This window comes from Salmo salar, chromosome ssa12 (genome assembly GCF_905237065.1).
Source record: "Salmo salar chromosome ssa12, Ssal_v3.1, whole genome shotgun sequence".
Lineage (NCBI taxonomy): Eukaryota > Metazoa > Chordata > Actinopteri > Salmoniformes > Salmonidae > Salmo > Salmo salar.
In genome coordinates, this window is record NC_059453.1 from 7,458,518 (window position 1) to 7,469,919 (window position 11,402).

The 11,402-nt window shown below is 39.6% G+C and overlaps 1 protein-coding gene across 1 annotated transcript in view; it reads left to right on the forward strand.

The window, feature by feature from the left end:
- Positions 1-2,809, forward strand: part of LOC123725391 (zinc finger protein with KRAB and SCAN domains 1) — a 29,571-nt gene extending 26,762 nt beyond the window's left edge. Inside the window, exon 4 of the mRNA XM_045690600.1 lies at positions 1,391-2,809. Within this exon, the coding sequence (XP_045546556.1) occupies positions 1,391-1,485 (95 nt within the window). The 3' untranslated portion in view covers positions 1,486-2,809. The remainder of the gene's footprint in view (positions 1-1,390) is intronic.
- The last annotated feature ends 8,593 nt before the right edge of the window (positions 2,810-11,402 follow it).

Genomic DNA, 11,402 nt, shown 5'->3' on the forward strand with positions numbered 1-11,402 from the left:
AGATGATCTGATGTAAGGTGCATGTTTTACAAAAACATTTCCTAAAATCATTATGGATGTTACATTGCCTGTCCCAGTCAAACCCCCCTGTCTTTACAAGACTCTAGGACACACAAACTAAACTCAAGACACTTCAATGTGGTCTGTATTGCTTCATTAACATCTGATCTACACAACTTAACATACAAATTGTATCTTTTAATTCTATGTTTTGATTCATTAACATCTGATCTACAGATATATTATTCTACACTACTGGTCAAAAGTTCTAGAACACCTAGTCATTCAAGGGTTTTTCTTAAATTGTACTATTTTCTGCATCGCAGAATAATCGTGAAGGCATCAAAACTATGAAATACCACATATGGAATCATGTGGTAACCAAAAAAGTGTTAAATAAATCAAAATATATTTAAAATTTGAGATTCTTCAAAGTAGCCACCCTTTGCCTTGATGACAGCTTTGCACGCTCTTGGCATTCTCTCAACCAGCTTCATGAGGTAGTCAGCTGGAATGCATTTCAATTAATAGGTGTACCTTGTTAGAAGTTAATTTGTGGAATTTATTTCCTCAATGCTTTTGAGCCAGTCAGTTGTTGTTGTTACAAGGTAGGGGTGGTATACTGAAGATAGCCCTATTTGGTAAAATACCAAGTCCATATTATGGCAAGAACAGCTCAAATAAGCAAAGAGAAATGACAGTCCATCATTTCCTTTAAGATATGAAGGTCAGTCAATCAGGAAAATTTCAAGGACTTTGAAAGTTTCTTCAAGTGCAGTCGCAACAACCATCAAGCACTGTGATGAAACTGGCTTTCATGAGGACCACCACAGGAAAGGAAGACCCAGAGTTACTTCTGATGCAGATGATAAGTTCATTAGAGTTACCAGCCTAAGAAATTGCAACCCAAATAAATGTTTCAGTTTGTTAGGTTCTTATTTTTCAGAGTAAATAACCCACGGACACTAGAAAAGCTTTTACCCATTTTTTATTATTTCCAAAGGTTCTGTACAACTGTAATCAGACAACTCAACATTTGTCCCACTCAGATATATCCCACTTAAGACACCCCTCCTTCTCGCCAATCCTTCTTATGGTTTAACAGGAAAAGAGTTAAAAGGGTAACAGGATGCCAAACCTTTATTACCCCCTTCAGGGGAACTGAACCCTAACCCCTTATTTCCTGACCTCAACCCCTCCTTCACCTAATCCACAGATATCCATCTGTCTTCCCTATATCAACACGTCGCTCTCGCTCTCCTCTCCTCCATCAAACACATTCCAAGTCTTCTGGCTTTCCACCGAGAACCCTTAACTTTCTCCTTTGATTCTATGCTTCTTTTCTATCATTTATTTAATATCTCAATGTTCAAAATGTCAAACCCAACAGTTCAAGTAACAGACACATCTCAACATCATCTGTTCAGAGGAGACTGCGTGAATCAGGCCTTCATGGTCGAATTGCTGCAAAGAAACCACTACTAAAGGACACCAGTAAGAAGAAGAGACTTGCTTGGGCCAAGAAACACGAGCAATGGACATTAGACTGGTGGATATCTGTCCTTTGGTCTAATGGTTCCATGCGTCATGTCTTTGAGACGCGGGGGAGGTGAACGGATGATCTCTGCATGTGTGGTTCCCACCGTGAAGCATGGAGGAGGAGATGTGATGGTGTGCGGGTGCTTTGCTGTTGGCAATGTCAGTGATTTATTTAGAATTCAACTCACACTTAACCAGCATGGCGTCCACAGCATTCTGCAGTGATATGCCATCCCATCTGGTTTGGGCTTAGAACACACACAGGGGAGAAGCCTTGCCACTTCTCCCAGTGTGGAAAGTGTTTCAACTGGTCAGGGGAGCTGAAACAACACGAGAGAACACACACAGGGGAGAAGCCTTGCCACTGCTCCCAGTGTGGAAAGAGTTTTAAGATTTTAGGAAACCTGAAAGCTCATGAGAGAATACACACAGGAGAGAAGCCTCACCACTGCTCCCATTGTGGAAAGTGTTTTAACTATTTAGGGGACCTGAAAAAACACGAGAGAATACACACGGGAGAAGCCTTACCACTGCTCCCAGTGTGGAAAGAGTTTTAACAATTTAGGGAACCTGAAACGACATGAGAGAATACACACAGGGGAGAAGCCTTACCACTCCTGCCAGGGTGAAAAGCTCAGAATGTGTGAGAACATATTACTCATAAGTCACTTCAACATCATTAGAGAATCCACACAGGAGAGAGGAATTACTTCTCTTAGCGTGTATATTTCACATCTCATTGACTTAAAATTCATCAGAGAACATACACAGTGCTCCCGTTGTCTTATATTGTTGACTGATAATGTTTTTACCTGTTTTTCCCATATGAAATTGCTTCTTCCAATTATTGATAAACATGTACCTGTTAAGAAACTGACTGTTAGAGCTGTTAAGGCTCCATGGATTGATGAGGAATTGAAAAACTGTATGGTTGAAAGAGATGTGGCTAATAAGTCTGGCTGCACATCTGGCTGGTTTACGTACTGCAAATTGAGAAATGATGACACCAAACTCAACAAAAATAATATACTTTATTTTGAAGACAAGATCAATGATATAAAAAATGATGGAAAAAAAACTTGTAAAAAAACATCATGAAAGAAAAGCAGTGCAAGTATTGAATTTCGTAAAGTTAGTGTGGGAGAGGTGGAAAAATTGTTATCGATCATTAATGACAAACCTCCTGGCATTGACAACTTAGATGGAAAGCTACTGAGAAAAGTAGCTGACTCTATAGCCACTCCTATCTGTCATATTTTTAATCTGAGCCTAGAGGAAAGCCGAAGTAATTCCACTCCCCAAGAGTGGTAAAGCGGCCTTTACTGGTTCTAACAGCAGACCTATAAGCTTGCTGCCAGCTCTTAGCAAACTGATGGAAAAAATTGTGTTTGACCAAATACGATGCTATTTCTCTGTAAACAAATTAACAACAGACTTTCAGCATGCTTACAGAGATGGGCACTCAACATGTACTGCACTGACACAAATGACTGATGATTGGTTGAGAGAAATTGATAATAAGAAGATTGTGGGAGCTGCTGTTATTGAAAAAATGTATGTGCTGTGGCTTTTCAACCTCTGCCATATCGTGGATTCAGAGCTATCTATCTAATAAAACTCAAAGGGTTTTTAATGGAAGCTTCTCTAATGTCAGACATGTAAAGTGTGATGTACCGCAGGGCAGCTCTCTAGGCCCTCTACTCTTTTCTATTTTTACCAGTGACCTGCCACTGGCATTAAACAAAGCATGTGTGTCCATGTATGCTGATGATTCAACCATATACGCATCAGCAACCACAGCTAATGAAGTCACTGAAACCCTTAACAAAGAGTTGCAGTCTGTTTTGGAATGGGTGGCCAGTAATAAACTGGTCCTGAACATCTCAAACTAAGAGCATTGTATTTGGTACAAATCATTCCTTAAGTTATAGACCTCCGCTGAATCTGGTAATGAATTGTGTGGCTGTTGAACAAGTTGAGGAGACTAAATTACTTGGCATTACCTTAGATTGTCAACTGTCATGGTCAAAACATATAGATTCAATGGTTGTAAAGATGGGGAGAGGTCTAGCCGCAATAAAGAGATGCTCTGCTTTTTTGACACCACACTCCAAAAAGCAAGTTCTGCAGGCTCTAGTTTTGTCTAATCTTGATTATTGTCCAGTCGTGTGGTCCAGTGCTTCAAGGAAAGACCTAGTTAAGCTGCAGCTGGCCCAGAACAGAGTGGCACGTTTTGCTCTTAATTGTAAACAGAGGGCTGATATAAATACTATGCATGCCAGTCTCTCTTGGCTAAGAGTTGAGGAGAGACTGACTGCATCACTTCTTATTTTTATAAGAAACATGAATGTGTTGAAAATCCCAAATTGTTTGCATGGTCTGTAAGAGAATTCTGCCCTATATGCACACAAGAGACCACAGGAAAACTTATTTGATCAGAGGTTAGTTTGTTTAGTAAGGATTGCAACCCGGAGTATACACTTACAGCAATTTGCAAGCAAGAGACTCAGTTCAAAAGATGGTGTTTTTCCTTTTTATCCTCTACTGAGGATCACCCCGCCCAGGGTGATGTCCCTTAACTTTAATACCATATAAGCTCATAATTAATAGTTGCTAATACAAAGATGTCTCTGCTAGGTGGAGTTCAGCTTATTGTGTTATTGGCAGTTAGTTTCCCAATCACTCTTCCCCTTATTGCTATCATGTCAGACTGGAAGTAAGACTGGAACATAGTATCAACAGGAACTCTTAGTTCCCTTTATCCATCTGTTACCTAAAATATAGTTTCAACACACAAACATCTGACTTTGTACAGTTGACCTTTTCATGCACTTGCAAGGTGTCTACCACTGATTCTTAATATCAAGCTAAAGCAAAAGATGAATCATTGTACTTTTGTCATCACAGGTGTTCCTATAATGTACAGATATCATCAAAGTTCTTACAAGTCAACTTACACACAGCTCTGACACACACTTATCCCACCAGACATGCCACCGGGGGTCTTTTCACAGTCCCCAAGTTTCCAGAACAAATTCAAGAAAGTGTACAGTATTATATAGGGCCCTTATTGCATGGAACGTCCTTCCATCTCATATTGCTCAAATAAACAGCAAACCTGGTTTCAAAAAACAGATAAAGCAACACCTCACGGTACAACCCCTCTCCCCTATTTGACCTAGATAGTTTGTGTATGCATTGATATGTAGGCCACATGTGCCTTTTACAAAATGTATGTAGTTCTGTCCTTGAGCTGTTCTTGTCTATTGATGTGCTGTATTATGTGTCATGTTTTGTGTGGACCCCAGGAAGAGTAGCTGCTGCTTTTGCGACAGCTAATGGGGATCCTAATGAAATACCAAACTCTGTTATTCTCTCTGAGCTCAGAAATAAAGAATCTTGGTTTGACTTGGACTCCAGCAGATCCTTATTCTATAATATCCACCACAACTCACCCACAGATTGCTGTTTATCATTGTCTCAATGAAGAGTTCCTCATTCCACTTTCCTGGGGGCATTTACAAGCTTCCCACTGGTTGAATAAACGTTGTTTCAATGTCAAATTAAAAAACATCTTTAACATTGATGAACCTTCACTATCTTCATCCCTAAACTAGTAACATTAACTATTGTCTATTGTTATTCTCAGTAACCTTCCTGACCTTATGAAATCCTAGCTAAATACAATGTTCCCACCAGTTTTCATGTCTTTAGTTATGCAAACATTTGTTTATTCCATTATATTTCTCATTAAGATGAATGTTGTTTTAATTCTATATGGGTCACGCATCGCTTTGGTCATGTGTTCTCTTATGGGTCAATGATTTTAATTAGAATATAGCAATGATGCTCTCTCCTCATTCACTTACAGTTTCTTTGGAAAGTATTCAGACCCCTTGACTTTTTAAACATTTTGTTACGTTACATCTTATTCTAAAATGGATTAAATTAAACAATTTCTTCAGCAATCTACACACAATACCCCATAATGACGAAGCGGAAACAAGCTTTTTATACATTTTTGCAAATGTATTAAACTCAAAAAAAATGTTTTAAATAAGTATTCAGACCGTTTGCTATATGAGAATCAGAATTGAGCTCAGATGCATCCTGTTTCCATTGATCATCCTTGAGATGTTTCTACAACTAGATTGGAGTCCACCTGTGGCAAATTCAATTGATTGGACATGATTTGGAAAGGCACACACCTGTCTATATAAGGTCGCTCAGTTGACAGTGCATGTCAGAGCAAAAACCTAGGCATGAGGTTGAAGGAATTGTCCGTAGAGCTCCGAGACAAGATTGTGTTGAGGCACAGATCTGGGGAAGGCTAAAACATTTCTGCAGCATTGAAGGCCCCTGTTTTAGCCCCCTGCAGTAAAAGGTTATTCATGGGGTAAAATGATCTGTTTAAGTCATTAGTAAAGGACACATCGTTAATACAGTTCTTTTATTTTGTGGTCTATATCCTCTCAATCCTTCCTTCATAAACAGAAAACTTATGTGTACCTCAACACGTGTGCAAGGGCCCCTCTAGGGTCACGACCACTTGACCATTAAATCTGGATAGCTGACAACTATTTTTTAAAGGGTAAAAGTGATCTGTGTAGGTCGTCAGTAAAAGAAGCATAGTTGAAGAGTACAATGAACCTTTAAACGAGGATGGTGTGAGGCCTCTGGGGCTTTTTTTGGGGGGGTTGACTGAGACATCCCTCGGACACTCTTTTATGGGGGGTAAAATGTATCTGTTTAGGTCATCAGTAAAGGGGACATCATACATATTACAATGACCCTTTCAAAGACAGACATCCCCCGGACATCTCCCATATAACTATTTTTAAAAGGGTAAAAATGATCTGTTTAGGTCGTTAGTAAAACATATGTTTCCAAAGACACCTGGGGGTCCAGGTTGTTAATTATTTTGTGGACATATAGTTTCCCTGTGTGCAAGGGCCCCCCTAGAGTCACAACTTCTTGACCGTTAACATTCCCAGCCAAGGGGAGAGAGATAGAGGGGGAGAAAGAGAGAGAAAGATGTAATTCATTGAAAGTAAATTACATTTTCTTTCAAAGCTTTTATTTTATTCAAAAATGTAGTACAGACAACATACATATTACAAATATAAAATTTTACTATGTAATATTAAATTCAAAATTATGTCACTAATGTTTTATTACTAAAGATCTTATATAAATCACATGTTATTATTACATGTAGCAACACCACATGACAACAACATGGTAGCAACACGACATGGTAGAAACACGACATGGTAGCAACACGACATAACATGGTAGCAACAAAACATGGTAGCAACAAAACATGGAAGCCACATAACATGGTAGTAGCACCACATAACAACAACATGGTAGCACAACGACAACATGGTAGCACAACGACAACAACATGGTAGGACAACAACAACAACATGGTAGAACAACGACAACAACATGGTAGCACAACGACAACAACATGGTAGCATCACAACATGGTAGAAACACAACATGGTTGCAACACAACATGGTAGTAACACAACATGGTAGTAACACAACATGACAACAACATGGTAGCAACACAACATGACAACAACATGGTAGAGGCACCACATAACAACAACATGGTAGCACAACAACAACATGGTAGAAGAAGAACATGACAGCAACATGGTAGCAACACAACATAGCAGCAACACAACAACATGGTAGCAACACAACATAACATGGTAGAAACACAACATGGCAGCAACACAACATGGCAGCAACACCACATGGCAACAGCACAACATGGTATAAACATTATTGGGCACAGACAGGAGCACAAAGGCAAGAAGGTAGAGACAATACATCATACGAAGCAGCCACAACTGTCAGTAAGAGTGTCCATGATTGAGTCCTTAAATGAAGAGATGGAGATAAAACAGTCCAGTTTGAGTGTTTCTTGCAGCTTGTTCCCGTCGCTAGCTGCAGCGAACTGAAAAGAGGAGCGACCCAGGGATGTGTATGCTTTGGGGACCTTTAACAGAATGTGACTGGCAGAACAGGTGTTGTATGTGGAGGATGAGGGCTGCAGTAGATATCTTAGATAGGGGGGAGCGAGGCCTAAGAGGGTTTTATAAATAAGCATTAAACCAGTGGGTCTTGTAACTGTAACGGCTGTCGTAGGAGAGAGAGGACCAAGGCGCAGCGGGTTGCATGTTCATTATATTTATTGTGAACACGAGAAAAACAAGAAAACAAAGAACGACAGACCGACAATTTCACAGGCTAAATAATAACAGCAGTGCGAAATACAACTACCCACAAAATCCCCAGGTGAAAACAAGCATCTAATATATGACTCCCAATCAGGAACAACGACGTACAGCTGTTCCTGATCGGGAGCCACACAAACCACACAGAAATAGACAGACTAGAAAACCATAGAAAACCAACACTAGAACAATTACTCAAACCCCAGACTACATAAACCAAAAACCCCTTAAATAACACACACAACCCGAACCATATGAAACAAATACCCCTCTGCCATGTCCTGACCAAATATAAACAATTACTCCCACTGCTGGTCAGGACGTGACAGTAACGGGTGTACAGAGATAATCAGTTTACAGAGGAGTATAGAGTGCAGTTAGGAGCTAGCGGAACCCCTCAAAAACAGCCAGTGAAATTGCAGGGTGCCAAATTCAAACAACAGAAATCTCATAATTCAAATTATTATACACCATTTTAAAGATAAACTTCTCGTTAATCCAACCACAGTGTCCGATTTCAAAAAGGCTTTACGGCGAAAGCATACCATGCGATTATGTTAGGTCAGCGCCAAAACTTGAAAATTGCAATGCAATGGCACTTATAAATGTAGGTCCTTCAAACACCCCTAAACAGGGAAATCGATCCCAATCAAAGGTGTTATTACGTGTTCCACTAAGGCAGTTATTTATCTTATAACTTGTCCTTGTGGTAAAAATGATGTGGGTAAAACAACGCGTGAATTAAAAGTACGCATCTCAGAGCATCGTAGCACCATTAGGTGCAAAAACTTGACTTACCCAGTTGCGGCCCACTTTTTGGAAGAAAACCACTCGATTTCGTCTCTGCGTTATATTGGCATCGAACATGTCACCCTCCCTAGGAGAGGGGGTGACCTTGATAATTTATTGTTAAAACGAGAGGCTGCCTGGATCTTTAACTTAAAGACCCTTGCACCCTTCGGTCTCAACATAGACTTTGATCTTAAACCATTCTTGTGATTATTGTGACTTTCCCATTGTAATTGTTTGTAAGCTTGTGTAGTCTAAAATAAATCTATGATCGTATGCTATCCATTAGTTTTTTTGTATGGTGTTCTTTGTATGCCATTTTTATATTTGAGAATTAACCAATGATATTAGTCCAAACTTGGCCATGATTACAGACACCTGTGTGTCTTTTGACACTATATAAACGAGTCATCTAGCAGTGTTTGTGATCATACCCTGATGAAGACAGCTTGGCTGTCGAAACGTTGGATATAAGATTTTTGCATCTGAGCTCCTAGAGTGTGCGGCTCTCCCTTATTTTCAAGTTTTCTACTCCGCTAGCCAGCACCTCGCCTTAATAGGTGTGCGTTTCTTTTTCTTCTAGATAGGTCAGCGCCAAAAACCTCCTTATTGTTTGTGCGTTTAGTTCAATATTCCAAAGGCACAACACGCGGTTGTTCAATTAAAGTTCGTAGAAACATGTCAAACGATGTTTACAATCAATCCTTAGGGTTTTATCATAAATATTCAATAATAATACAACAGGACAATACCGTTTTATTACAGAGGAAAAAGAACGACCGGCGTGCCCGCGGAACCGCGCGAACAACAAATCATTGGTTTCATCTGAGCCACTTCCTATTTGTGGTCTTATTCAACCCCCTTTCACAATTCAAGCCTGAAACAACTTCTAAAGACTGTTGACATCTACTGGAAGCCTTAGGAAGTGCAATTTGACCCCACAGACACAGGATATTGGATAAACAATCCCTTGAAAACTACAAAACTCAAATTTTCCACTTCCTGGTTGGATTTTTCTCAGGTTTTCACCGGCCATATGAGTTCTGTTATACACACAGACATAATTTTTTTACAGTTTTGGAAACTTTAGAGTGTTTTCTAGTCAAATGTACACATTATATGCATATCCTAGCTTCTGGGCCTGAGTAACAGGCAGTTTACTCTGGGCACGCTTTTCATCCAAACTTCCCAATGCTGCCCCCTATCCCAAACAGGTTTTAACCAGTGGGTCTTGCGACTGGTATACAGAGATAACCAGTTTACAGAGTATAGAGTGCAGTGAGGAGCATTGGTGGCAAATCTGATGGCCGACTCGTAAAGAACATCTTGCCGCTCAATGTATCCTACTATGACTATATCCAACCCTACTCCATGTGTTGCCACTATCATGTATCCTACCATGACTATATCCAACCCTACTCCATGTGTTGCCACTATCATGTATCCTACCATGACTATATCCAACCCTACTCCATGTGTTGCCACTATCATGTATCCTACCATGACTATATCCAACCCAACTCCATGTGTTTCCACTATCATGTATCCTACCATGACTATATCCAACCCTACTCCATGTGTTACCACTATCATGTATCCTACCATGACTATATCCAACCCAACTCCATGTGTTTCCACTATCATGTATCCTACCATGACTATATCCAACCCTACTCCATGTGTTTCCACTATCATGTATCCTACTTGGCTGAAGCTTTGATCCAGTGGAAGAAGTATTGAGGAGCAGGAAGGTTAAAGTTCACTTCAGGATACAGCTGTGACTCTAGACCATTCCTAGATAATCCAGTAATGAGAGTAAATTTATAGAATATTTAGGGCCCTATCAAGTCTGTTTCTTTTTCTCTAATTCCGTTTTCTCCGTTTAGTTTTTCCAGGTTTATATCATATCCATTTTTTTCTCTCTAATTCCATTTTCTTCGTTTAGTTTAAGATTTTTCTGGTTTTTGCTCTCTAAATCACACTGTTAATAGAAAAACAACAACATTGGATGTTCTAAGTCCACAACAATACTTAAAACTTCTTAGGGATAGGGGGCAGTATTCTGAATTTTGGATGACTGAGGTGTCCAAAGTAAACTGCCTGTTACTCAGGCCCAGAAGCTAGCTATATGCATGGTAGTATTGGATAGAAAACACTCTAAAGTTTCTAAAACTGTTAAAATTATTTCTGTGAGTATAACAGAACTGATTTGGCAGGCGAAAACCTGAGGACCAATTTTTTTTCTGTTGACCTGCCAGTCAATTCCAACCTTAAGCTATTGAAAACAAAGACTTTTGCCTCCCAAATTGCAGTTCCAATGGCTTCCACTAGATGTCAACAGTCTTTATACATGGTTTGAGGCTTGTTTTCTGAAAAACCAACGAGAAATAGTTGTTTATCCTCAGTGAGCTCTATGGCAAAACGAGTCTCATTGAGCGTGTGACCGAGGTCGCGCGCTGCATTCTTTTCCTTTCCTATTGAAAATAGTTCACTCCGTAGGAAATATGATCGTTTATTTAGATATTAGAGTACCTAATAATGAATTAGAAACGTTGTTTGATTTGTTTGGACAAACTTTACGGGTAACTTTTGGAACTCCTATGTCTGCATTCTGAACAGGTGGATTACTGAACTCAATGACGCACACTAAACGGACTTTTTGGGATATAAAGAAGGACTTTATCGAACAAAACGGCCATTCATTGTATTTCTGGGACTCTTGTGATTGTGATCAGATGAAGATCTTCAAAGGTAAGTGACTTATTTTATCGCTATTTGGGATTTTGTGACGCCTGTGCTTTTTTGGATAATATGCTGTTGTGG